Raw genomic sequence first — 26,311 nt, 5'->3', positions numbered from 1 at the left:
GGGGATTGCTGGAATTCATTACCGTCTGGCCACTCCCCCTAACCACACCTTTCTACCTCCAAAATTACTGCTAATTCCATCTGTTGGGGAGGGGGAGGAAAGGTGGGGGTATTCCTAGGACTATCAGAAATAGGTTTTCAGTAAGTATTTGAAGTTAGTTGTTGCCAAGCAAATTAAAAAAAATTAGTTTCCTCCCTCCAAAAATACCATAACTTAAAGGAAGTAACTTGCACAAGTATAGTACTTACACAGCTCATGAAACAAGTGGCCATTCATAAGAATATAACTATATACATATAGTCAAAGCAAATTCCATTTACAAACTCACAGCAGCTGGTGCTTTCAGCTGTAAGGAAAGGTTTTGTGCTGCAAACTTTGAGACACTTCAGCCTCTTTGGAAATTTGAGATATTTGCCATTTTTCTTATTTTGAAGGTAAACTGTTTAAACAAAAGAATTCTGATATAAAGAGCAAAAATTTTATCTTTTAAATATTAAAATATCTGACTTATATTAATTATTTATTGTGTTTGCATGAAACAGACTTAAAGGTAATTTGCATTTTATCAGCTAAGTCCTTAGAATGCTGAACATTTCTTAGAAATCTTTTTTTTAATCTGATTTATTCCTTATGCAGGAATCTTTTACATAGAAAAGAAATTTCTTCAAGTATAATGTGCCTTAACAAATAAGATTCAACTCATTGTTAGGTCACTAAGTGGCCTGTGACAAGTTAAATTGAGGGATTGTAGGTAAAGTGAGTGCAGAAGTGAGTGATGGCATTTCAGTAGAGAAATGTGAGATGCAAAAGTCTGTTCTTCAACTCTGCACGTATGAGATTTATGACAAACATATATTAGAAAATACCATAAAACATAGTGAATCTCTAGAGCTAATTTGACTTTCCTCTCTGAAAAGTTTTTGGACTCCCAGTAGCCTTTTCAAAACTATAGATCTGACAACTAACTAAACTCCCAAATCCAATATGCCCAAACTTCAAAAAAGTTGAGAACTGGTCCTGACCTTTGCAGCCAGTCCCTATCTGTCTAATGAATCAAATGAAATGTATAGATTTGAACAGCCTGCCATCTGCTCCCTCCAAATTTAACAATTTGGACCATCTAGTAAAAAAAAAAAAAAAAAATCTCTTCAAAAAACAACAGAAATATTGTTTTAGTTACAATGTAATGGATCTTGGCATTGTGGTTATTGTGGTTCCTGTTGCATACATATCAGAAAATATCTAATAGTAGAAGAGATGACAAAAATATTGCCATCCTCTCCTTGTGGATACCCCTCCTTAAAATTAATTTTTGCTATGTCACTAACAAGAAATGAGTTCCTACATTGAAAAAAAAAATTGTTACAGAGCCATCAAGATATACCCATCCGGTAACTGAGGAATTATATAATCTTTTTGTAACCTTTGTGCTGCCGACCTCCATCTCCACTTCTGTGTATTTATTCTTCTCACTTGCATCACGACTAAAATTTATAGTATAATCATTTTTGGGTAAGGATCTTGGTTTTTACTTTTTGTATAAAGTGCCTTGCACACTACTGAGTGCTGTAAAATAATAACTAAGAGCAAGAATGTGCCTACTGGGACACAGAATATTACATCAATAACATGGAGTTTTAAAAGACTTCAAATGCTGAGGTAACTTTAAAAAAATGAAAATATTTCTGTATTGTCTGCTATTGTTTATATGTAGCAAGAGAGGATGAGAAATGGATCATAAACACATGGATGAAGGTGGGCAAAGGAAAAGAATAAAAGACACAGAAGTGGGATACTTAAAGGGAAAAAAATCATCTCCCTTTGTGTGTCTTCTCTTTCTTTCCTGCTCTTCCTTTAACTAAGTAATGCATAATTTGCTACTCACAGAACCAGTCCACCATTTCCCAGAAGTCTGGAAAGCAACCCAGTATCAATTTGCAGCCAAGCATTTGCATGTGTAACTCTGGGTATGTCTACACTACGAAATTAGATCGAATTAATAGAAGCCGGTTTTATAGAAATCGGTTGTATACAGCCGATTGTGTGTGTCCCCACATAAAATGCTCTAAGTCCATTAGTTCGGCGGACCGCGTCCACAGTACCGAGGCTAGCGTCGACTTCCGGCGCATTGCACTATGGGTAGCTATCCCACAGTTCCCGCAGTCTCCGCCGCCCATTGGAATTCTGGGTTGAGATCCCAATGCCCGGATGATGCAAAACAGTGCCGCGGGGGGTTCTGGGTACATGTCGTCAGGCCCCTCCCACTCCGTCACAGCAACGGCAGACAATAGATTCGCGCCTTTTTACCTGGGTTACCTGTGCAGACAACATACCACCGCAAGCATAGAGCCCACTCAGCTCAGCTCACCGTCACCATATGTCATCTAGGTGCCGGCAGACGTGGGACTGCATTGCTACACAGCAGCAGCAGCTAACTGCCTTTTGGCGGTAGACGGTGCAGCATGACTGGTAGCCTTCATCGGCGATCTGGGTGCTGGCAGCCGTAGGGCTGCATTGCACCAGCCCCTTGCCTTTTGATAGAAGATGGTATATTACGATTGGTATCCGTCGTCATCGTACTGCAGTGGCTGTCGATCATGGGCACCTGGGCAGACAATGATGGTTATCAGTCGTAGTATGCTATTTTCTGCCAAGTGCCCAGTATTGTCTGCTAAGCACCCAGAAGAGGCCGAGGGCGATCTGGGTGCTGGCAGACATGGGGCTGGCAGACGTGGGGCTAGATTGCTACACAGCAGCAACCCCTTGCCTTTTGGGTATCCATCGTTGTCATACTGCAGTGGGTATCAGATTGTGCAATAGACCTGAAGGCTAACTGCCAAGCGCCCAGTATTTGCTGCCAAGCACCCAGAAAATGCCGAGGGCTATCAGTCATGCTTCACCGTCGTCTTAAGATGTAAAAAATAGATTTATTCTGTATTCATTTGCTTCCCCCCTCCCTCCTGCTAAACCCTGGCTTTTGAGTTCAATCTTTGGGGGGGGGCCATTCTGTGTGACAGTTGTTTGTGTTTCTCCCTGATGCAAAGCCACCTTTCTTGATTTTAATTCCCTGTACCTGTACGCCATGTCGTCACTCGCCCCTCCCTCCCTTCTTCCCCTGGTCCTTCAGATACTACTTTCACACCTTTTTTCAGACCAGACGCCATAGCTAGCACTGGGATCATGGAGCCCGCTCAGATCACCGCGGCAATTATGAGCACTATGAACACCACGCGCATTGTCCTGGAGTATATGCAGAGCCAGGACATGCCAAAGCAAAACCGGAACCAGCCGAGGAGGTGGCGATTAGAGCGCGGCAACGAGAGTGAGGAGGAAATGGACATGGACCTAGACCTCTCACAAGGCACAGGCCCCAGCAATGTGGAAATCATGGTGTTCCTGGGGCAGGTTGATGCGGTGGAACGCCGATTCTGGGCCCGGGAAACAAGCACAGACTGGTGGGACCACATCGTGCTGCAGGTATGGGACGATTCCCAGTGGCTGCGAAACTTTCGCATGCGTAAGGGCACTTTCATGGAACTTTGTGACTTGCTTTCCCCTGCCCTGAAGCGCCAGAATACCAGGATGAGAGCAGCCCTCACAGTTGAGAAGCGAGTGGCGATAGCCCTGTGGAAGCTTGCAACGCCAGACAGCTACCGGTCATTCGGGAATCAATTTGGAGTGGGCAAATCTACTGTGGGGGCTGCTGTGATCCAAGTTGCCAGGGCAATGAGAGACCTGGTGATATCAAGGGTAGTGACTCTGGGAAACGTGCAGACCATAGTGGATGGCTTTGCTGCAATGGAATTCCCAAACTGTGGTGGGGCAATAGACGGAACCCATATTCCTATCTTGGCACCGGAGCACCAAGCCACCGAGTACATAAACCGCAAGGGGTACTTTTCAATGCTGCTGCAAGCCCTGGTGGATCACAAGGGACGTTTCACCGACATCAACATGGGCTGGCCAGGAAGGGTACATGATGCTCGCGTCTTCAGGCACTCTGCTCTGTTTAGAAAGCTGGAGGAAGGGACTTTCTTCCCGGACCAGAAAATAACCGTTCGGGATGTTGAAATGCCTATCGTTATCCTTGGGGACCCAGCCTACCCCTTAATGCCATGGCTCATGAAGCTGTACACAGGCAGCCTGGACAGGAGTCAGGACCTGTTCAACTACAGGCTGAGCAAGTGCCGAATGGTGGTGGAATGTGCATTTGGGCGTTTAAAAGCGCGCTGGCGCAGCTTACTGACTCGCTCAGACCTTAGCGAAAAGAATATCCCCATTGTTATTGCTGCTTGCTGTGCGCTCCACAATCTCTGTGAGAGTAAGGGGGAGACATTTATGGCTGGGTGGGAGGTAGAGGCAAATCGCCTGGCCGCTGATTACGCGCAGCCAGACACCAGGGCGGTTAGAGGAGCACAGCATGGCGCGGTGCGCATCAGAGAAGCTTTGAAAACCAGTTTTGTGACTGGCCAGGCTACGGTTTGAAACTTCTGTTTGTTTCTCCTTGATGAAATCTCCGCCCCCCCCCCACCCGGTTAACTCTACTTCCCTGTAAACCAACAACCCCACCCTCCCCTACTACCCTCCCCCCTTCAAGCACCACTTGCAGAGGCAATAAAGTCATTGTTACTTCACATTCATGCATTCTTTATTACTTCATCACACAACTAGGGGGATAATTGCAAAGGTAGCCCGGGATGGGTGGGGGAGGAGGGAAGGAAAAGGACACACTGCAGTTTAAAACTTTAAAACTTTAACACTTATTGCTCAGGAAATCATCTGGGCTGGAGTGACTGTGTGGCCGGAGGCCCCCCCCCACCGTGTTCTTGGGCGTCTGGGTGAGGAGGCAATGGGACTTGGGGAGGAGGGCTGTTGGTTACACAGGGGCTGTAGCGGCGGTCTGTGCTCCTGCTGCCTTTCCTGCAGCTCAACCATACGCTGTAGCATATCAGTTTGATGCTCCAGCAGACGGAGCATGGACTCTTGCTTTCTGTGTGCAAGCTGACGCCACCTCTCATCTTCAGCCCGCAACTTCCTCTGTTCCTCCCGCGATTCAGCCCGCCACCTCTCCTCCTCAGCCCGCGATTCAGCCCGCCACCTCTCCTCTCGCTCATATTGGGCTTTTCGGTAATCAGTCATTGACTGCCTCCACGCATTCTGCTGTGCTCTGTCAGCGTGGGAGGCAGTCTGTAGTTCTGTAAACATTTCATCATGCGTCCTTCGCTTCCTTTTTCGAATATTCACAAGCCTCTGTGAAGGAGAACGATTTGCAGCTGGTGGATGAGAAGGGAGAGGTGGTTAAAAAAGATACATTTTAGAGAACAATGTGTACACTCTTTCACGTTACATTTTGCTGTTCACATTACACAGCAGATGTGCTTTCGTTACAAGGTCGCATTTTTCCTCTTATATTGAGGGCCTGCCTGTTTGGTGTGAGAGATCACTCACGCAGTGCCAGGTCACAGATTTCAGCTTGCAGGCAGCCATGGTAAGACACAGTCTTTTGGCTTTTTTAACCTTCTTAACATGTGGGGATGGTTTCAAAGAGTACTGCTATCATTAACCATACCAAGCACCCGTTGGGTTGGCCATTTAAAATGGGTTTGCAATGTAAAAGGAGGGGCTGCGGTTTCAGGGTTAACGTGCAGCACAAACCCAACTAATAACCCTCCCCCACACACCCAATTCTCTGGGATGATCACTTCACCCCTCCCCCCACCGCGTGGCTAACAGTGGGGAATATTTCTGTTCAGCAGACCAGGAAGGGGCACCTCTGAATGTCTCTTTAATAAAATTGCCCCATTTTAACCAGGTGACCGTGAATGATATCACTCTCCTGAGGATAACAAAGAGAGATAAGGAATGGATGTTGTCTGCATGCCAGCAAACACCGGGACCATACGCTGCCATGCTTTGTTATGCAATGATTCCAGACTACGTGCTACTGGCCTGGCGTGGTAAAGTGTCCTACCATGGCGGACGGGATAAGGCAGCCCTCCCCAGAAACCTTTTGCAAAGGCTTTGGGAGTACATGAAGGAGAGCTTTCTGGAGATGTCCCTGGAGGATTTCCGCTCCGTCCCCATACACGTTAACAGACTTTTCCAGTAGCTGTACTGGCCGCGATTGCCAGGGCAAATTAATCATTAATCATTAAACACGCTTGCTTTTAAACCATGTGTAATATTTACAAAGGTACACTCACCAGAGGTCCCCTGTGTGCCCACAGGGTCTTGGGTGAGTTCGGGGGTTACTGGTTCCAGGTCCAGGGTGATAAACATATCCTGGCTGTTGGGGAAACTGGTTTCTCTGCTTCCTTGCTGCTGTGAGCTATTTACATTATCTTCAGGCTCATCTTCCTCGTCCCCAGAACCCGCTTCCCTGTGTGTTTCTCCAGTGAGGGACTCATAGCACACGGTTGGGGTAGTGGTGGCTGCACCCCCTAGAATGGCATGCAGCTCTGCGTAGAAGCGGCATGTTTGCGGCTCAGCCCCGGACCTTCCGTTTGCCTCTCTGGCTTTGTGGTAGGCTTGCCTTAGCTCCTTAATTTTCACGCGGCACTGCTGTGCGTCCCTGTTATGGCCTCTGTCCTTCATGGCCCTGGAGACCTTTTCTAATATTTTGCCATTTCGTTTACTGCTTCGGAGTTCGGCCAGCACTGATTCATCTCCCCATATAGCGATCAGATCCCGAACCTCCCGTTCTGTCCATGCTGGAGCTCTTTTGCCTGGGACTCCATCACGGCTACCTGTGCTGATGAGCGACCTGTGCTCTCCACGCTCAGCAAACAGGAAATGAAATTCAAACGTTCGCGGGGCTTTTCCTGTCTACCTGGCCAGTGCATCTGAGTTAAGAGTGCTGTCCAGAGCGGTCACAATGAAGCACTGTGGGATAGCTCCCGGAGGCCAATAACGTCGAATTCCGTCCACACACACCCAATTCCGACCCCCTAAGGCCGATTTTATCGCTAATCCCCTCGTCGGAGGTGGTGTAAAGAAACTGGTTTAAAGGGCCCTTTAAGTCGAAAGAAAGGGCTTCGTCGTGTGAATGTGTCCAGGCTTAATTCGACTTAGCGTGGCTAAAGTCGACCTAAACTCGTAGTGTAGACCAGGCCTCTGTATATCAGTAACACTGGATGCTGCAAATTGCCTGTCAGGCAAGGCACTATGGGAACATTTCTAAATAGTCTTCAGTTAATAGCCAGATGCATATAAGCACTTCGTCCAATTTGTGAAGTTGTTGGAAAGAACTGCAGTGATTTTAATCTCTTGCAGGTTGGAAAGGGATGGGGAATATTCATATTCAACATAATATATTTCAAAGCATGTATTAGTTTAATAATTTTATCATGTTGCTCAAATCATATCTCTTTGCATATATCTATAACTTCTAATATATTATTCAACATTTCTGTCCAATAACAGTGGCCCCAATTCAACAAGGTACTAAACTCATGCTTAACTTTAAACACTTGAGTAGTCCCATTGACTTCAATTTGATTACTCACATGGTTTAAAGTTAGGTATGTGTTTATGCACATTGCTGATTCAGGTCCCAAATCTGCAGTAATCTTTGTGAAAGTTTTCCACTGGAGCATGCTAAAAATGTATAATAGTGGGGGGAGAAAAATCAAAAAGGCAGATTATCTGACACAGAAAACAAATTTAGAATATAATCATACAAAGTTTAGCAAATCCTTGCATTTACCATTTGTAAAGATAGGGCACAGTTTTGTTCTGAAGTGCTTGGTTAGAGTGATCACTTTATGAATGTTGAGAATGGATTTTCAAAGGGATTTCTGCTCCTAAATCTCTGGGTCACTTTTGAAATACTTCCCTTAAATGTATCTAAATGGCCACATAGTTAAGATTAGAGAGCATGGGTAGCTAAAATGCCTTTATAGCATGACCAGGTATTCTCCTATTAAGTTTTAGAGTGAAATCTTGGCCTGATGGAAAGTCAATGGCAAAACTCCCAATTACTTGATTGGGACCAGAATGTCATCCCTAAAATTTTAGCTTGTGGGGAGTGATTTTGTGTCTTATCTGGACACTTTTCATATGTATCACTGCCATGTTTTTAATGTGAATTCTCAGCCACATATGTCCCTTTTTAAACATTTCCTCAAAGGAGAGGATGATATGTTCTTTTATTTTTAAAAGTGTGGAGAAATTTTACATCATAATACCAAATAGCCACGTGGCTCTCTTCCAAACATTTTTTTCAAAAGTACCTACACTGAATCATAAGCCAGGTATCTACTTCACCTCACAAAAGTATTGAATTTCTAGTATTGAATGTTTAGATCTGTCTTTTCCTAAGCACTTTTCTTCAGAAGGTATCAGGTTTCTAGAATTGTTCATTGTAGAATAATTTTATCTAAACATATGGAGAGATACCTAAGGCCTTAGCATTGTGCACAAAAATTCTTTGGGACAAATTTTGTTCTCTCATGCCCCAAGGTAAATATGGAATAACTCCACTGACATCAAAATGAGGCCTGTTATATTTCTATGAGTGTGGAGGGGTGAGAGTGGGGGAAGCTCTGTGCATATGTTCAGTGTAGCAGTTTCCCAATAGGCTTGTAAAATAGGCTTTTGCACATCAGCTCTTTATAAGGGATTAGATTCCTGTGCATATTACGCTTCCAGTCCCATTTTCTGTACAGTATGGCGACACAGGTGCAAATGGTCTGGCGCAACAATATGTACAACAGATGTTGCAGTGTCATATTATCCATCAAGCTGCTTTGGTTATCCTCATACAGTCTTATATTATTATACAGCTGCTGTGAACAAGAATCCATGTAAAATATGTTATTTAACATGGTCTGTCACATGGAGAATTAAGTGTTCTTCAAGACCACACTTTATATGGGGCTGATGGGCTAAAAGTGTAGAATATGCTGATAGACAATATAAAGAGAGCTGTTTACCTGCATGAAAGACTTACTAATACTGTAAATTTACTAATGTATTGTCCTATATACTCCTCAATGTCATCTTATTTGCTTGGGTTACAATCAGCAAATCAGTAACCTATCAGATAATCCGTTTCATAATCTGTAATATTGTGGAAAAGTCTTATTTATTTGGCTGGGGAAAAAAAGATACCATTGCACATTTCCTTCCTAAAATCAGCATTACCCGGCCTCAAACCCTCCTGCAGCCTTGCAGTGTAAAAGACACTTTTGACTCCCAGCCTGCTTTTGATCCTGTTCCTGTTCGTGCCGCAGCCTTGCCTGAGCCCTGTTCCAGTCTTGTCCTTGCTCCAACTCCATTACTGACCTGCACCAGCCTCCCCTCTGCTTCCTAAGCCTCAAACTCTGATTACCCGGCTTTGGCCTGTACCTGGAGCCCAACTATGGTACTGACTTAACTTGTCCCTGGACTCTGACCGCCCAGCTTCGACCCGGCTACAGTACTCATTCTGGCTTGTCTAGAGATTTTAATCTCCATTTTGACCCCAGCCTGTCCCCGTATCCGATTCCAGAGCCACCCTTGGCCCAGTCCTGACCCTACACCTGGCTTCAACCTCTGTTCCAACCACTAGGGCTGAATACCAGGAGACAGCACCTGACAACACCAAATGTATGCCTCATTCTCTGCAGTATGATTTCATTCCAAGTTCTGTGAAAATATTCTAAAACTTCTTATTCTTATAAATATTTTCAGCAAATCTGTAAACTAGTAATAAATTTGAAAGCCTAGATTTTACCAGTTTACTGAGCTTCTGTCAGTAGTAACTGACGTCATTGACATTGTTACTGACTTCAGAGGGACTATTCATGCTACTAAATATTAAACTTATAGTGTTTGTGGCATCAGATCCTAATTCAGCATCCAGAGAATGTAAAGGTAGCTATGGTGGCATAAATAATGAAAGTCCCTGTAAAAGTATCTGATATTAGCAAATACCTCCAGTGGCCAAAGATGGGACACTAGCTGAGGAGGGCTTTGAGTTACAATAGAGAATTCTTTCTCGGGTGTCTCACCCACATGCTTAGAGTCTAACTGATCACCATATTTGGAGGTTGGGAAGGAATTTCCCCCCAGGTCAGAAGGCAGAGACCCTGGGTTTTTTTGCCATCTTCTGCAGCGTCAGGTACTGGTCACTTGCTGGTTTGGACTAGTGTAAATGGTGAATTCTCTATAACTTGACGTCTTTAAATCAAGATTTAGTAACTCAGCCAGAGATTATGGGCCTATTACAGGAGTGGGTGGGTCAGTTTCTATGGTCTGCAATGTGCAGGAGGTCAGACTAGATGATTGTGATGGTCCTTTCTGGCCTTAAAGTCATGAGTCTAAGATATACTGTTGTAGAGTATATCTGGATACTGGATCACTCTATGATTGCCTGTTCTTTTCATTCCCTCTGAAACACCTGGCATTGGGCCACTGTCGGAAGACTAGATACTGGGCTAGATGGACCATTGGTCTGACCCAGTATGGCCATTCTTATGCTCTTAGAGGACTTTCCCACAGAATTATTTAAAATAATATATTGTAAGTATGATAATGAACATTCATTTAAAGAAGTTTTATGTAAGAAAATAACCAATTTGTTACCTTAACTTCATATATTATTTTTCATTATACCTAATGCAGTTTTTTTTATCAGCCAATCAGTTTGCTAAAATATCACTTATTCCATGATTAACAAGAAGTGAAGCACAGAGTACAGTACTGATTCTGCAATGAGATCCATATGGGTATGTTCCCGCATGAAACTACATTGACTTCAGTGGGATTGTGCGGTTGCAGTGCTTCACCCACATGGATTTAATTGCATGGCTGAGACCTCATTTTCCATCTCTGAAATAGCTAGTTGATAAAATAAAATTTCTTATTTGTCAATGTGCAGAAGAAAATCCTCAGGGTCAGGCACATATTTTTTTAAAAAGCCCCAAACAGCCCCAAGTTCAAACACATTGTAGTTCCATCACTTCGCTTTTTTTTTCTTTTTTTTTTTTGGATTGTGTCAAGTGATCAAGCCTCCATCACACATCCAGCTAGCACTTCTGAGAGCTTTAAAAATTTCTAAGCAGTGTATGTGCTCAAGATGAAAGGCTTTTAAAATGCAGTATAAAACTCTCACAATTTTTAAATTGCAGCATAAAGGCTGACTTTAACATCCATTTGGGATTCTGTCCCTATAAAGAGAAAATCCAAGCGGCGGTTTTGGAAGTCTTAAAATTTATTTTTATTTTAAATTAGGTATAATAGTGATAACATTAATAGAATGAAAGTCTGCAACCACTTCATAAGTAAATGTCTTGGCTTTACCACTATCTGTCAGTAAGGAGAGACCATTACTGGAGTACAAACTCATTCTATTTATCACTTGGTTCTATTTTTCAGTATTTATTATGCAACTTTTCCAAATTACATTTCTTCAGGTTTTAAATAGGGACACTAAACAATGTGGAATGCTTAAGAAGGACTATAAAGATTGTAATACTTGGATGAATTAAACTAAGAGCCTGAACCAAACAAAAAAGAAGGCTGGGACGTAACTCTCTCCATGCGTAAGGACAGTTTGAATACTACAATTAGAATGAGTTCATACTGGCTCAGGGAGATTATTGAAATAATATAGAACTTTTCTAAGTTGCTGGTTTGAATTCAGTGTGGATCACTAATGACTGCAAGAAGGTGGTAGGGTTCTTCTGTTGAATTAACCTCTTAAGTGCTCTTGGAACCCTGCAGGGTGATGCCGACTGATTCCTGCTGACTCCAGGAGCGGCGCCAGGGTTTTTGGCGCCCTAGGCGGGGGTCCTTCCGCGCTCCCAGTCGTCGGTGCCAGTTCTGCGGCGGGGGGGTCCTTCCGCGCTCCCGGTCTTTGGGGCACTTCGGGAGCGGGTCCCGGAGCGAGTGAAGGACCCGCTGCAGAATTGCCGCCAAAGACCTGGAGCGCGGAAGGACCCCCCTGCCGCCGAATTGCCGCCGAGGGCGGCAAAATGCCGCCCCCCCCAAATCCTGGTGCCCTAGGCAACTGCCTAGGTCGCCTAAATGGAAGCGCCGGCCCTGGCTGACTCATTGTGGCAGGGATATAATGCAGGAGGAATGGCTCAAGAATGGAGGTTCTTGGGCTCTAGGACAGAGAGAGCTCTTCAGGAACACTCTGAGAAATATCTGTGTTTAGGAAGACAGTCTAGGGTTATGTTTCTGCTCCTGCTATTTGAATTACCAAGGAAGACAGACCCTAGAAAGGGGGTAAGATGATACTAAATACAGTCAGGGTGACAAAAGAGGGGGGCAGAGAGAGGCAACCCCCACTCGCTCCCAACACTTTTGGTAAAATTTTGTGCCCCCGCTAGTAGTGCTGCTGCTGCTGCAGCCTCAGAGGCAGTGCAGTGCTGAGCCACCAGGTCTTCTCCCTCTGCCCATAGAGAACAGCAGCGGTGGAGGAGTTTGGGCTACTACAGCTGCCAGTAGCCAGGAGCAGTGCTGCCTCTTTGGGTCTCCCCACACACTGCCTGTGGGGGAGGTGGAGAACTGAGGAACTGGCTCTGGGGGTGCTCTTGGGAAGGGAGGATACTGACGAGCTGGCACTGGTGGTGCTGTGGGGGAGGTGGGATGCCAGTGACTCGGAGCTGGTGCTGTGGGGGAGGCGGGATGCCAAGGACTTGTAGCTGGCTCTGGGGGTGCTGGTTCTGGGGAGCAGGCAGTGGTGGCCTGAGGAATGGCGTTGTCACTGCCAGGCTCTTTTTTGCTGTGCAACCTGCGCAGGACCCACACCGGAGGCTGAGCTCCACCCCGTCTCCTAGTAATGCCTGAGATGGCGTGGCACAGGGCCACGCTGACTCAGTCCCAGGTATCTGCCTAGTGCAAAGGGCCCAGCCTGTCTGCAAGGAGTTGGGGGATGGTGCAGAAAAGCACCAGTCCTGCCCAGCAATTCTACTTCATGGCTCAGGCTCAGATCTGGTAAGGGCCGCCCTGCTTGACCCACCTGACTCTAACCCGTAAATATTCCCTCTCCACAGTGTCTACCCCGATCTCCTCCTCCCCCCAAATCTCTCAATCCCACTCCACAGCCCCTAAACTCTACCTCTCGCTCCTCCTGCAGCCACCATACCAGTCACCAATTCTCGTCACAACCCCACCCCACAGAACAGAAGACCCCCCACCCCATTTAACGTAATTATTACGTGATTGTTTAGTCACTTCTTCGTAGGCTGAAGAATCGCTGTCTTAGTTAGCTCGCAAAACCGATAACACTCAGTACATTTTTTTTATACTTCACCCTCCCTGCTTGAGATCCCAGGTGGTGCCCCTGAATATAGTGTTTCTGGAGCCTGTTCAGCGAAGTATGGGAACTCCACCTGGTAGTGACTAAAATTCATTGTTCTTTGATGGCTGTCGGGTGAATGGCCTAAGTGAGATGAGATGGTGGCCTTAGTCCAGCTCCTGGTGGGGAAGGGTTTGCAACATTGCACCAGCCCCCAGTAAAATTGAAACTGAGGCCCAGAGCTTAAATGGCCTCTGTACAGATGCACAAGGTGTGGAGTAGGCTCCAATGAAACTCAGCCCTAAACTTCTGGGGTGGGACTGGCCACAGTTTCAGGCTTGCACTGCCATGAGAGCATAGACTCCCCCAGTCCATGATCCTGTGGCAGCTAGGTATTCCAAAAGGGGAGGTAGGGTCATGTCATATAGAGCTAGCTGGCTGTGGAGTACAGATGGTCTACTCACCCTGTGCATCTGGGAGCTCCTGCTGCTGTGCTGCATCTCCACCCCACCCCTGTACAGACCATTTTTGGACAGGCATTACTATGTCCAAAATAAGCACTGTTATCAGCAGTCACAGTACGGGGGCCAAGGACTGACTGCATATGGAGAGTACACTATCGTCTCCCCCATAAAGATTTTCCACCAGTCAGGGGTGAGGCAGATTTGGAAGCTTGATGTAGCTGGTCTGTGGGTTAAAATAAAGGATTTTTGGTCTCTGTTACTTTCCAGCTAGCACTTTTCAGAACATTAATCTCGCCTTTATAAAGAAAATCCAACCTTAAAATGCTTAAACTCACATTATAATGAAAATAATACCAAGTAGCAAGAAGTGGTGTTACTTAAATGTATCACGTAGCAGGATACTGATAGTCATATGTTCGTGCTTCTAGTAGACAGTTAAGACAAACGCATATTAAATATGGAAATCAATGTGATTTCCTGGTTCAGCGGAGGGGTATGTCCCAATCTGAAGTTAACTTACCACTCTCAATATTGCTATTTAAGACTCTAAGCTCTGCAAGCTTTAAATAGTGATTTTCTTTTTCCCTACTGCTATCCCAAAGCTCTGTACCAACAGAAGGGTCAACAAGAAAGCCAACCTGAAAGCAGATCCCAGAAAAAGCATAGTGTTTGTTTGATATTTGCCAAGGAAACATATATCCACACATGGACAGTTCATAGGTTGACCTTTTCACTAGGAAATGCTATGATACTGGGTTGGATTGAATGACCTACTGCCAGTGTTTTCCCCGGAATTGAAGTTCGAGGGGGTATTCGAATTTACAGGAAGATGAGGGCCAAGGAGTGAGACCATGAGGGTGAAGATGGCACCATAGTAAAAACTGAAAAACATAAGTACTAGATTTCTAAAACAAAAAATATTATTTTTTAAAAAATGTATTTAAATTGACTTTTGAAAAAATCATAATAATTAAAAGGTTTAGTACAGAAACTCCCCGAGATAACGACCCCTCAAGATAGCAATGATGTAAGATAATGACCTTTGCAAATATTATGCATTTTAAAAATCTTAGCCTACTAGAAAATGTATATTTATATAAATTTCCCAGTCACAAATCTAGCATTCTGAAGTGAAGTCACTAAAACATACTAATCTAGTTGTTCCAAGAATGAGAAATTGTATTACTTCCTTCTCTGTGGACATAAACTTTCATGAAATTTCAATAAAAAAAGGGGGGTTATGTTTATTGTGGCTGCCTGGTTGCTGTAAGCAAGTTTTGTACAGTTTCATCAGCAAGGCAATTTGACGCTAACTCTTGGCCCCACATATTAAACATAATAAAACACCAATAAACATCAGCATTTGATTTTATGATGATTTGTTGTTGTTTATCAATCATAATTTGAAATTATGAGGTTGGCCAACATCACCAAAATGAATATGCCAACATTGCCGCAACAAACTCAGTTGTGTACGGAAGCTAGTCTTTGTTCATACTTTTGAAACCTATTATGCTTTTTCAGGTACAAGTGTTTTATCATATATATGCTTTTAAAGTGTGTATTAATGTTTCAATTTCAATTCAAACATCCGACCAACAACTAAATGCAATTTTTTTCCAACTAGAAATTTTTTAAAACAATTATATCTATTTGGAAAACAACTAGATTGGCAACACAGCTAACTAGTTGACCACTGGGGGGAGTAATGGGGGAGTTCAGAAAGGGTAGGGAAATCCTTTTCCTCCTGGATTTTCTATTTCCAACCGCTTTGAAAGAAGATGCTACCATACAATTGCATGTGAGTAATATGGAAAAACAGGACATTTCTGCAATTCACTTGTGTTACAGGTATCTGCTATCCATGCCATCATCCATGGTGAGGGGTGACCTTATACAAACCTAGGCAGATAGCTCACTCTTGGGTTGCAGCGTATCCTTGTGTTCAAAACAATCCAGCAATATGAGAAAATATCTAGCATCCCACTATTGAGAAACATGAGTGTTTGACAGGAACTGATTATATGGGTCCAGTGGAAGAGGGCTACGAGGAAAGAGACTTCTCCACACTTGCTGGGCCCAGGACAGGAGAAGTCCAGCCAGGAGATCTTAGAACATGTTAGGAAGAAGGGTCAAGATCTTTTATCTCTTATCTTGACCCTGCTCTCCACTGGATCCAGGATTACATGAGCAGGTCTGTGGTTCTGCTCTTGCCCCTTCCTCTTCCTGGCCAGGAGGATGAGTCTGCAGAGGACATTCTGGGGATGAGAGAAAATTTGTGAGATGATAATTGGTATCCATATCAGTACTATCTGGAAAACTTACTACTGGATTCATCTATCCCAGATTGCCACAATCCCTGCACTCACCAAGCTCTTTGGGAAAGCAGGAATACTTCAGTGCCATTCTTGAGTTGGCTGCTAAGGATGCTAAAATTTCACACAAGCTCCACGTCCACCTTCAGATTAGTGGGGTATATTTGTGATACTCTGCATGCCTGGTGGCCTGAATAAGCAGACTTTGTCAATCTGGGCCTCTCAGGGTATGTCTACACAGAAACAGGTCAACCCTCCCACCTCTCAGGGTCCTAGAGCCTGGAAATCTACACAGACCAAGCCCAGAAATCTACACCGCAATGAAACAGCCCTGTAGCCTGAGCCCCGCATGCCTGAGTTGGCTGGCACGGGTCAGTCATGGGTGTCTAGTTGCTGTGTAGACATACCCTCAGAACAAAGATAATTTTTATTTACAGACTGTGTGTTTGACTCTCAGAATGTGCTGAGCACATGCAAGTCCATGGATTTCAGTGCCAGATGCAGCTGCTCAGCACTTCTTGGGATAAGTCCCTAATACACTAGAAGTTGTATATAACATTCACATATATAACAAATAATACTGGCTTTTAGATTATTTGATTTTCCTTATATGTTTAAATGTGGCTTAGGAAGTATAAACTCTTATTTCTTTGTTCCTGAAATATGTTGCTTCCTGGCAGTGTCTCTGTTTGGATGTATAATAGATGTGCTAAATATAATCTGCATGCAGTTTAACATAAAGCACATCTATAAAATGAATGTAACATTAATACCAATCATTGTTTAAATATAAACTGCTAAGAAGAAAGGGAAGCTTTACTTCTGTTGTCTGGGCTGTACCTATTCTGTTTAGATTTTCAGGGGGGTCAGTCTGGCATAGCTCACCAGAACTTAATTTGTGAAACATGTCTTCTGAAAGTAAAAGCCTTACTAACTTTCTTCCTTGTTTCTGTTAACAGGAAGAGTGCTTCTTGAATCTCGAGGCTCCTATTTCAAGAGTATGTGGCTACGACACTCCTTTCCCTCATATCTTTGAACCTTTCTACATCCCAGACAAATGGAAATGCTATGATGCCCTTCGAAAGATGATTAATTATTGATAAAATTATTGATGAAGCCTACAAGCATTCTAACCAGAGTAAGTGGAAGATTTAAAGGTTAAAGTACTAGTCATTTTAAAAGCAGGAATTGGCTATTGCTGCTGGAGGTCATGGTTCAGAAAGGTACTTAATCCCCAGCCTAACTTTAAGCACATAAGTAGCCCCACTGTAATCAATGCTCATAGTGGAGCACATGTTTGAGTACCTTGCTGAATTAGAATATAAAATACTTTGCTTTCTGAGAAGTGTGATTGATTAAGAACAATTGTTGATTGAATGAAAAAATCTATATTGCTTCAAATATTTCACATATGAAAGCCCATTCTGTTTGAACTTTAAAACCTCCTATGGCTCATGGTGGGTTCAAACCTGTGATGTGTGGGTCATCTTCAACTCATGTTGACTTTAATGGGAGCTGAGAGTTCTCAGCCCTTTGCAGGATTGACCCTGCATACAGTGCATTGAAGACATGATTTTTTTTCAGTCTTATATTATATTAAAAGATACTTGTAAGCCTCTCTCATGGAACTGGAAGGGACCCCGAAAGGTCATCGAGTCCAGCCCCAAGCCTTCACTAGCAGGACCAAGTACTGATTTTGCCCCAGATCCCTCAGTGGCCCCCTCAAGGATTGAACTCACAACGCTGGGTTTAGCAGGCCAATGCTCAAACCACTGAGCTATCGCTCTCCCCGCCACACACGTTTATTCTACAAATAATAACCAAATATTGCATTTTCTGTATAATTTTTCCAGCTTCTTTGCCCACTCACCCAGTGAGATTTCAGCTGTTTGCAAAATCCTGCAAGGAAGCAAGTGGTATTAATTTCCATTACTTGTATTTAAATCATTAGGATGTTTAAAACACATTCCTAGTCTTAAATTTCTTTTCAATGTAATAGCAAAAATCTGTTCTTTTCCTTCATAAACATACATAGTATTAGACTGTTCATCGGCCAACAAAGTCTTTGAAAGGAAGCTGAAAATGACTATAATAGATCTTCTGTATTTACTGGCTGATGTTATGATGTAAATCTGTTTTAAGCAAGTCTTTGATTTACTATGGATTTCAATGACACTGTAAAATAGTAGCATTATAGCTACTGTATTTAGATGTACAATGGGAGGCAGTTGCTGGGATCCATACTTCATGGGCCTCATCTTTCTAACATAAAAAGAAATTAGAAAATAGCATAATCCAAAGGTACTTTATATATTGTGGAGTTCCTCTTGCTCCCATTGAAGTCAGTGGGAGTTTTACTATTGACTTCAGTGGCAGCAGGATTATGCCCTATAATGGGGACCCATTCTTGTGTTCATATTCCCAGTATATGGCTGTGGTCTCATGTAAATATCCCATAAGAATATACCCTGTGGATGATGTAATGTTCTTACCTCAAAGTCTTGAGCTGTTATACAGCTTCACCAACGCATAATATTATCTACCTGCAGCTGACAGCATTAGGACAGGCCTTAATGCTTGATACAACTTCTAAGTGAGGAACTACCATTCTGCAGTGTCCAGTTAAGCTGTAAAAACAACAAGGAGTCTGGTGGCACCTTAAAGACTAACAGATTTATTTGGGCATAAGCTTTCGTGGGTAAAAACCTCACTTCTTCAGATGCAAGCAGTGAGGTTTTTACCCACGAAAGCTTATGCCCAAATAAATCTGTTAGTCTTTAAGGTGCCACCAGACTCCTTGTTGTTTTTGTAGATACAGACTAACACGGCTACCCCCTGATACTTGATACAGTTAAGCTGTGAAGTCTTAGTTGAATGTGTGAGGTGCATTAAGTAGCCAGTGTCTCTCATTTTTGTAGCTGTTTCTTTTCAGGTCTTTTTTGCCCTGGTATTTGTTTTCTTTCCTTCTTTTTGTCCCCAGAGTAGGAAGTTTTAAGTGCTCCCCTACGTGTGATCAGAAGTTTACCCTTTCAGATCACTAGTCTGTTTTGCTCAATCCAAAGAGTCCCTGTCTCCATGAAATACTGTGGTTCCACTTAGTAACTCCATATTTACCATATTGCCTCTCCCTTTGTGGGTTCCAGGACTAGCTACTCCAAGAAGCTGTCATTTAAGGTGTCAAGAAACTTTCTCTGCATCCCGTCCTGAGGGGACATGTACCCAGTCAGTATGGCTACCATACTATGTCATGTGAAATACCATAGCATTTCTGTATATTTTAAAAGTAAGGACATCCTATGTTAGCTGGGATTTCATTATGGTAGTTGTGGGTAAGTTCTTATTTTTTTAATGCCAACCACTGTTGTTATAAAAACAACAAGGAGTCCGGTGGCACCTTAAAGACTAACAGATTTATTTGGGCATCAAATACATGTCCAAATAAATCTGTTAGTCTATAAGGTGCCACCAGACTCCTTGTTGTTTTTTGTGGATACAGACTAACATGGCCACCCCCTGATACTTGACACTGTTGATGTGAAATTGTCCCTCGTGTTTTACCTGTACATTTGTCCAATCAGATGTTCCCTTAATTTGACACCATCATACATTAAATCAAACTGTCTCCAGAGAACTGTGTCTCTGTAACTACCTGAATGCATCTTTTATTATTTTGCACATGGTTAAAACTTGGGAGGTTATCAATGGAGCATGGTCGGTTGTCTCTGATCTGTTCTTATTTAGGGGGAAAAAAATCTATGACAGAGGAGAGGCAAATCCAGAAGACTGCCCTCCTGGGGATGTAAAAGAGGGGTCTGCAGCTTCTGCAGCATCATAGTCCATTCCCATCTCTGACAGTGCCTAGGATGGGGATCAAGGGAGTCTGTGCAGGGAGGCGGGTAGGCTGTGGGAGGGAGGTAGACATGCGCACTACATGTGTGACACTTTTGTCCTCTGGAAACCAGCATGCAACTGTCTATAAAGTGAATGTAGACTTAATCTGAATTAACTTTTGGATATGTCCCTTCCACCACCTTTCAGTTTGTACTGTGGATCCCACCACGCAAAAACTGTCAAAGGGGACTACTGGGGCAGCTGGTAGTACTTTAGCCGGCATTGCTATGGAGCTAGGCTCACTGAGATGAGGGGAAAGCCACAAGGCTGGGGAGGGGCAGGAGGCAACGTAGAGACACAGGCTAGCACTGACTTCCAGCTGATTTCAGGAGATCTGCAGGTTACGGGGTCCATAACCTCTAGTCATGCTTTTGGGGGTCAAAATAGGTTTTGTCCCTCACAGAATAATCTGCTAGAAATCGGTGATGGGAAACCTTGGAGTGTCATGTCCTCTTTGCAGGCTATTCGGTGTGAGTGTAGTGGAGAGACATAGGTCTAGGAAATTTTGAGAGGAGTCTCAAAATTCTTTGCATAGTTTTTTCAAATCATTGTGGCTGGGATTCTGTATTGTGGTATACATCCAAGTTTGCCCTATCCACAGCTCATACATCCCATCAGCTTATAATTATTTAGGGATATTGCAGTATTTAGTTTTTACAGTAAATATTTGCTTTGGCCTCTTAAAAATAAATAAATGGATGTTACAGTTTCCTGTGCAGGTTGCACTGAATTGTTATTGCTGTGCCTTTATTTCCACTTGTAACAAGTTTTTCCTTGTTTAGTTAATATTTTTAGAAAATAATCTACTTGTCAGAGGCAGTAATTACAAAAGATCCATGTTCAGCCATCTGCTCCACGGAGTTCAGATGGAAGAACAATGTGTTTTTATCTGTATTGCTATGAAAATGAAAGGATAATTGTAGCATTTGCTGACTTTTGTACTCAGCGTAATACTCAATGGTGAGGTGGTTTGTTGATCCAGAATTTTGAGGTCAGTATGTTGCAAATCCATTTATATGCAGGGAGCACAGCGATCTCCTGTAATAACTACCTTCAAAGAGACTGGAGATTGTCTTACAGTTCATGAGGCCCCAACCAGAGCAGAGCTATATGTTGCTAGAAAGGCGGAATATCAGACCATGAGTTGTCCCCTTCTCATCCTGTTGCTGGAAAGACAGAGGGGATCTACAGGTGCTTGTTTCTATTCCCTCTGATTATACTGTCAGAGTGGAGTGTTGGGCTGACCTGTTAGCTGCAGAGCTGGCATAGGTTTTAGGATCCCAAGTAGCCACTTGCTTTGGTTGTGCTTGTGAACAACAACTTGATGTGCAGCAAGTAATTTTCGTGTTTCCCACCTGTGATCAAGTCTTTATTGGAGACTTGTACCCATTACTTTTAAGCAGATGGCAAAAACTGTGCCAGTTAATCAAGTTACAGCTCTGTGGTACATTTCTTTGTGTCTCTCTAACTTGTAGTTATTTGTATTGATATTTTCAATATACATCTCTATCACAGTATTCAGAGAAGGAATAATATATAAATCCATCCCTCTCCATTCGCAGGACTAAGCATTACTAAAAAGGTAATTCTGAATGTTTTGCAGAAAAACAAGGGCACTTGTCCTGCAGCTAGCTGAGCACAAGTTTCCCCTGCTCCCAGTGGGGCTGCGCGTGGGCCTTGGATTCACTTGCAGCATTGCGCCTAAGCCTAGTCAAAATCTCTGAACTGGAGACTGAAATAGTTCATTTCTAAAAGTAGCCTCTCTGCCTTGTGCCACTTTCTCCCCCCCCCCCTCGACTGGTTGCGTATGTGTTGACAATATATCACACGTACACAGTCATTTCTCTCGATGTTGACATTTGTCATGGCTTTCCTGTTCATAGACTGAGTTGATAATATAATATAACATTGTATGACTCATCAATGAAAGATAGGAAGCATAAAGTTTCCACATAACTAAGTCAGACCTTTCAACAGCTTCTTGGCTGCTAGTGAGTTCACATTAGACATGGCACTGTTAAAATCTATAGCTCTAAATGTTAGGTGTGCAGCTGTGCTTCAAATAACACTTAATCAAAATGGAAAGAGGGAATGAGATGAACATGAATATATATTTCCTGTATAGCTGGTGTGATTAGTGGCTATTCATAAAAAAGCCAACACATATTAGAAAATGCTCTCGTGTGACACACAAAATATCAGGGGCGGTTATAATACACAGATGGCAGAGTATCAGAGGGGTAGCCGTGTTAGTCTGGATCTGTAAAAAGCGACAAAGAGTCCTGTGGCACCTTCTAGACCAGGGGTCGGCAACCTTTCAGGAGTGGTATGCCGAGTCTTCATTTATTCACTCTAATTTAAGGTTTCGCGTGCCAGTCATACATTTTAACATTTTTAGAAGGTCTCTTTCTATAAGTCTATAATATATAACTAAACTATTGTTGTATGTAACGTAAATAAGGTTTCTAAAATGTTTAAGAAGCTTCATTTAAAATTAAATTAAAATGCAGAGCCCCCCCAGACTGGAGGCCAGGACCCGGGCAGTGTGAGTGCCATTGAAAATCAGCTCACGTGCCGCCTTCGGCACGAGTGCCATAGGTTGCCTACCCCTGTTCTAGACTAACAGATGTATAGGAGCATAAGCTTTTGTGGGTGAATACCCACTTCGTCAGATGGCAGAGATGTCATCAGACCATTCCAAATGGCCTCCCTCTGGCCATGCACAACTTTGTATTCTACAGGACTATGTTTTTCTGTCTGTTGCCAGGATCTGCATTTTAAGGCTCTTTCCCTAACAGATAGAGATTCATCTGTATGAGAGAAATATGTACTTTATCTACTCCTGTTACACATTGGTATGTCTGTGTATACATTGTGATAGTGTAGGTGCTGCTAGTAGTTATGCCTATTTAAGAAGTTACCTAACACTTTCCATCTCCCATTCCCTATTTTCAGTTATAATTTTGCCAAACTTAAACCATTCCATCTCGAATTTCTAACTTTCTCTACCTCAAGCAGATTTTTTAAATTTCAGCAAAAATGGCTGTTTCTGAGAAAGAGGTTGGGGGAAATTGGTAGTTTTGCCCATGATAATTTTTTCCCCAACCGTTTCTCTGAAGAGTTCTCATGCTTCATTGGTTTGGCATAGGGACCTAAAATTTAGACTGGCAATAATCATGGGACCAGTAAGGTGCCTTTTGCTGTCCCTATGAAAATCTGTCCCGATTATGGTGAATTATAAACCTCTGAAAATTGCCATTTGTACATGCTGCTAAAATCTCTAGACATTCCATCTGCTCTGGCCCCACAACTCCCTGCATGCTAGCTACAGTGAGTCTATTCCAGCTCCTCAGAACTCCTACTTGCTCCTAGTCCCACTCAGCTTCCTACATGTAAGGCACAGCTAGAGCTCCAAACGAGTCATAGGTGCTGAAGCAGCAGGGCTTCCTGCTTCCTTTGTGTGAGAAGGTGTGCTGGGCTCAGAGACAGGAGGAGAGCTACTACAGACTGGTATTCTGTGCACTTCGAAGAACTTATTTATGGGTTATGGCTTCACACCCCTATTTTAGCAGGAAGGAAAGTATCATTTTTCCCCCTCCCCATTTTACAGATAAAGTATGTGAGAAGTTACACAAGGTCACTTCTGGCACATTAGAGAATAAAACCCAGGTGTCTAATATAGCAGGAACAAGTCTCACCCACTTAACCACACTGCCTTTCAAAGTGCTTGGCTGTGCTGTCTATAACCACTAGAACACACTCCTCCAGAGCCTGGAATAGAACCCAGAAGTCCTGATTCCCAACATCCCAATACGCTACTGGCAAAGTATGTTTGGCATCCCCCACTACTGTCTGGTCCACATAGCAGGTAACAGCCTGCTATTCCTACCAATTACTACTTTATCTAAGCTGATAGAGATCTGTGGTGCTGTTCTAAATATGTTGAGTTCAGACCTTGCGGATGATCCATCTGGGAGGGGGTCAACATGGTTCCAGATGGAACTTCAGTTTACTTTTTTTAAAAACCTAGGGAATTACATACAAAATATTATAATAAAATTCTTTCATTACACGATTATGTACTATTTCCTCTACAAGACACCTTCCTCATCAGAATGGCGTGACTAAGGCAGAGAGTTAAATAAAGAGGAAGGACATTCTCTTTTGCTTAAGGCACTGGAGTGGGACCTAGGAGAACTTAACCTGCCATAGACTACCCAGCCAAGACTGTATAATAATACATATGCATAAATTGTCCAAATTACTGTGCATGGGCAACTTTAATTCTGTCATTTCCTAACTTTCACCCTTTGCAACCTTAATATTCTTTTAACTTAGTTTTCTATATGTAATAAATATATTCCTATTGTTAACTGACAGTTTAGATAGCTATAACATTTTATCTATTTTGTGCAGTGTTAGGAAATAACAAAAATAGACTTGAAGTTAAATGTTCCAGAACAACATTTACTGTTGGACTGTATAACTGGAATAAATTGAAGCAAAAGATATTGAGTTAGTTGTGTTTAGGAAGTCTCCTGCCACCATTAAGGTGCAAACGAGTTTAATCAAAATTTATACATGATATGAGTAAAGATAAATCATCTTTTATATCCTGTAGGTAACATTATACATGAAATGAAAGAACGAGATTGTGGTTTAGGAAGGTATGTATTTAAGCTATGGATATTACTTTCACCCTAAATGTGTATAATTTATTTTATCTTCTACTTTTGCAGAGATGAGAGAAAGAACAAGAATATACAGAAGCCTTCTTTAGAACTCTTGGCATTTATTCAGATGTGTGTGTTCTGGAAGTCCTATAGCAGATTATCTTCTCTGAAGTAAACCCATCCTGAATGTCATCTTGGCTAATCTTCAAAAGCTCAAATTTTCCCCTAATTATGAAATCAATGATGGACAGGTGATTGCTGTAATAAATAGTTTCAGATGTATTAAAGAAATAAATTCCAGATGTAGTATGAACTTTATTCACTTTGCAATGCTTCACTAGGATACATCTTTAAATGACTTCACTGTGTAAATATTATGTGGGATTTTATTCAATAAAACATATTGTACTCATGTGGTCTCTCTTTGCTTTTTCTGTTTTGGGAAAAGTCCAAAGAAATCCTTATTTGGTAACTATACATTTTAAACAAAAATAATGTTGAAGCAGAAAAACTGATGTGTGTGTCAAAATGGCCAGTGGTTGCACACTTTCTGACATTGGGGCCAGATGGTGAGGGCAGGAGTTGGGAAACGTGGGATCAATTCCCTCCTCCCCCACAGATTTCCTGTGTGACCTTGGGTTCTGTGTGCCTCAGTTCTCTATCTGTAAAAATTGTGATAATAGCACTTCCCTACTTCATAGGGGTGTTAAGGATAAATGCATTAAAGAGGGTGACACATTTTGAGATCTACTAATGAAAAGTGCTGCATAAGAACTTGGTATTATTTTCATTATTTTATTATATAACCACTGTCATTAATTGTCATTTTTCATCACTATAATGGTCTCCAATAAGACGATCCTAAAGTACTGATTCCTCTCCTCTCTCTTCCAAATTAATTAAAAATGTGCAGTGGGAGAGGAGCTACTGATACTGTCCTGTATGGTTGTATAGCTGATGGGCTCCATTGCTAAATCTCTCTCTTAGTGTCCATATGTTTCAATTATTTTCACCTCTAGCTGTAGGATATATTCTGATGGTGAATAAACAATATTAAGTCATCAAAAGAATGGCAATCATCAGGTCTCTTCCAAACTGAAATGAGTGGTGGGAGAAGAAGCTGTGCAGGCGCCATTTTCTGTTAGGGAAGTAAATAGACCTGCAGTATTATAGAAAGGATTTTACAATATAATCTATCAATGCTCACCGTCCCTGTTGTGGAATGTCTCCAAAATCAGACCTCGCTACATAACCTGAAGGGCACTGACCTGACCATCCCTAAGAACAAAAAGAATTTAGACCCTCTAGATGTCTTGAGAGGTTTTGCAATATTCAGGTTTACCCAGTTTTTTGTTGGTCATGTCTTTCATGTCCTCATCAGGCTGGGGGGAGGGCTGAGACAAGCCGAGGCAAGCATGGGGATCCATTGTCACGAGGATTCTCTCAGTGGATGGCTGTGTAAGGGGCTGCAGAGCCTATTACAGCATCATGGCTTCGAACCAGAATGGATACCCCTGCACAACCTTTGTTCATCTGCCCACCACCTGCCTTAAGTGCCACATAAGTAGTTCATAGGCCTTGTTTTGGTCCTCTGTGTAGGGGGTGAATTTCATCGAGTCCTCATGCTAAAAATCTGAGATTCTTTTTTATTTGCTGCAAATGTCCAGTTAATTGAACTTCTTGTAGGCAAGGAGTTCCAAATACTCCAAATAAAACTCAAGTTTTGCCTTCAAAACTATG

At 42.7% G+C, this 26,311-nt stretch overlaps 1 protein-coding gene across 1 annotated transcript in view; it reads left to right on the top strand.

Moving 5' to 3' along the window:
• BCKDHB (branched chain keto acid dehydrogenase E1 subunit beta) overlaps window positions 1-24,983 on the top strand; it is a 270,051-nt gene extending 245,068 nt beyond the window's left edge. The window contains exons 10-11 of the mRNA XM_024194664.2: window positions 16,967-17,145; window positions 24,638-24,983. Of these exons, the coding sequence (XP_024050432.2) occupies window positions 16,967-17,107 (141 nt within the window). The 3' untranslated portion in view covers window positions 17,108-17,145; window positions 24,638-24,983. The remainder of the gene's footprint in view (window positions 1-16,966; window positions 17,146-24,637) is intronic.
• Window positions 24,984-26,311: the final 1,328 nt, after the last annotated feature.

Source organism: Terrapene carolina, unplaced genomic scaffold (assembly GCF_002925995.2).
Source record: "Terrapene carolina triunguis isolate 2854851 unplaced genomic scaffold, T_m_triunguis-2.0 Scaffold42, whole genome shotgun sequence".
Lineage (NCBI taxonomy): Eukaryota > Metazoa > Chordata > Testudines > Emydidae > Terrapene > Terrapene triunguis.
This window is presented reverse-complemented; position numbering and strand designations above follow the sequence as displayed.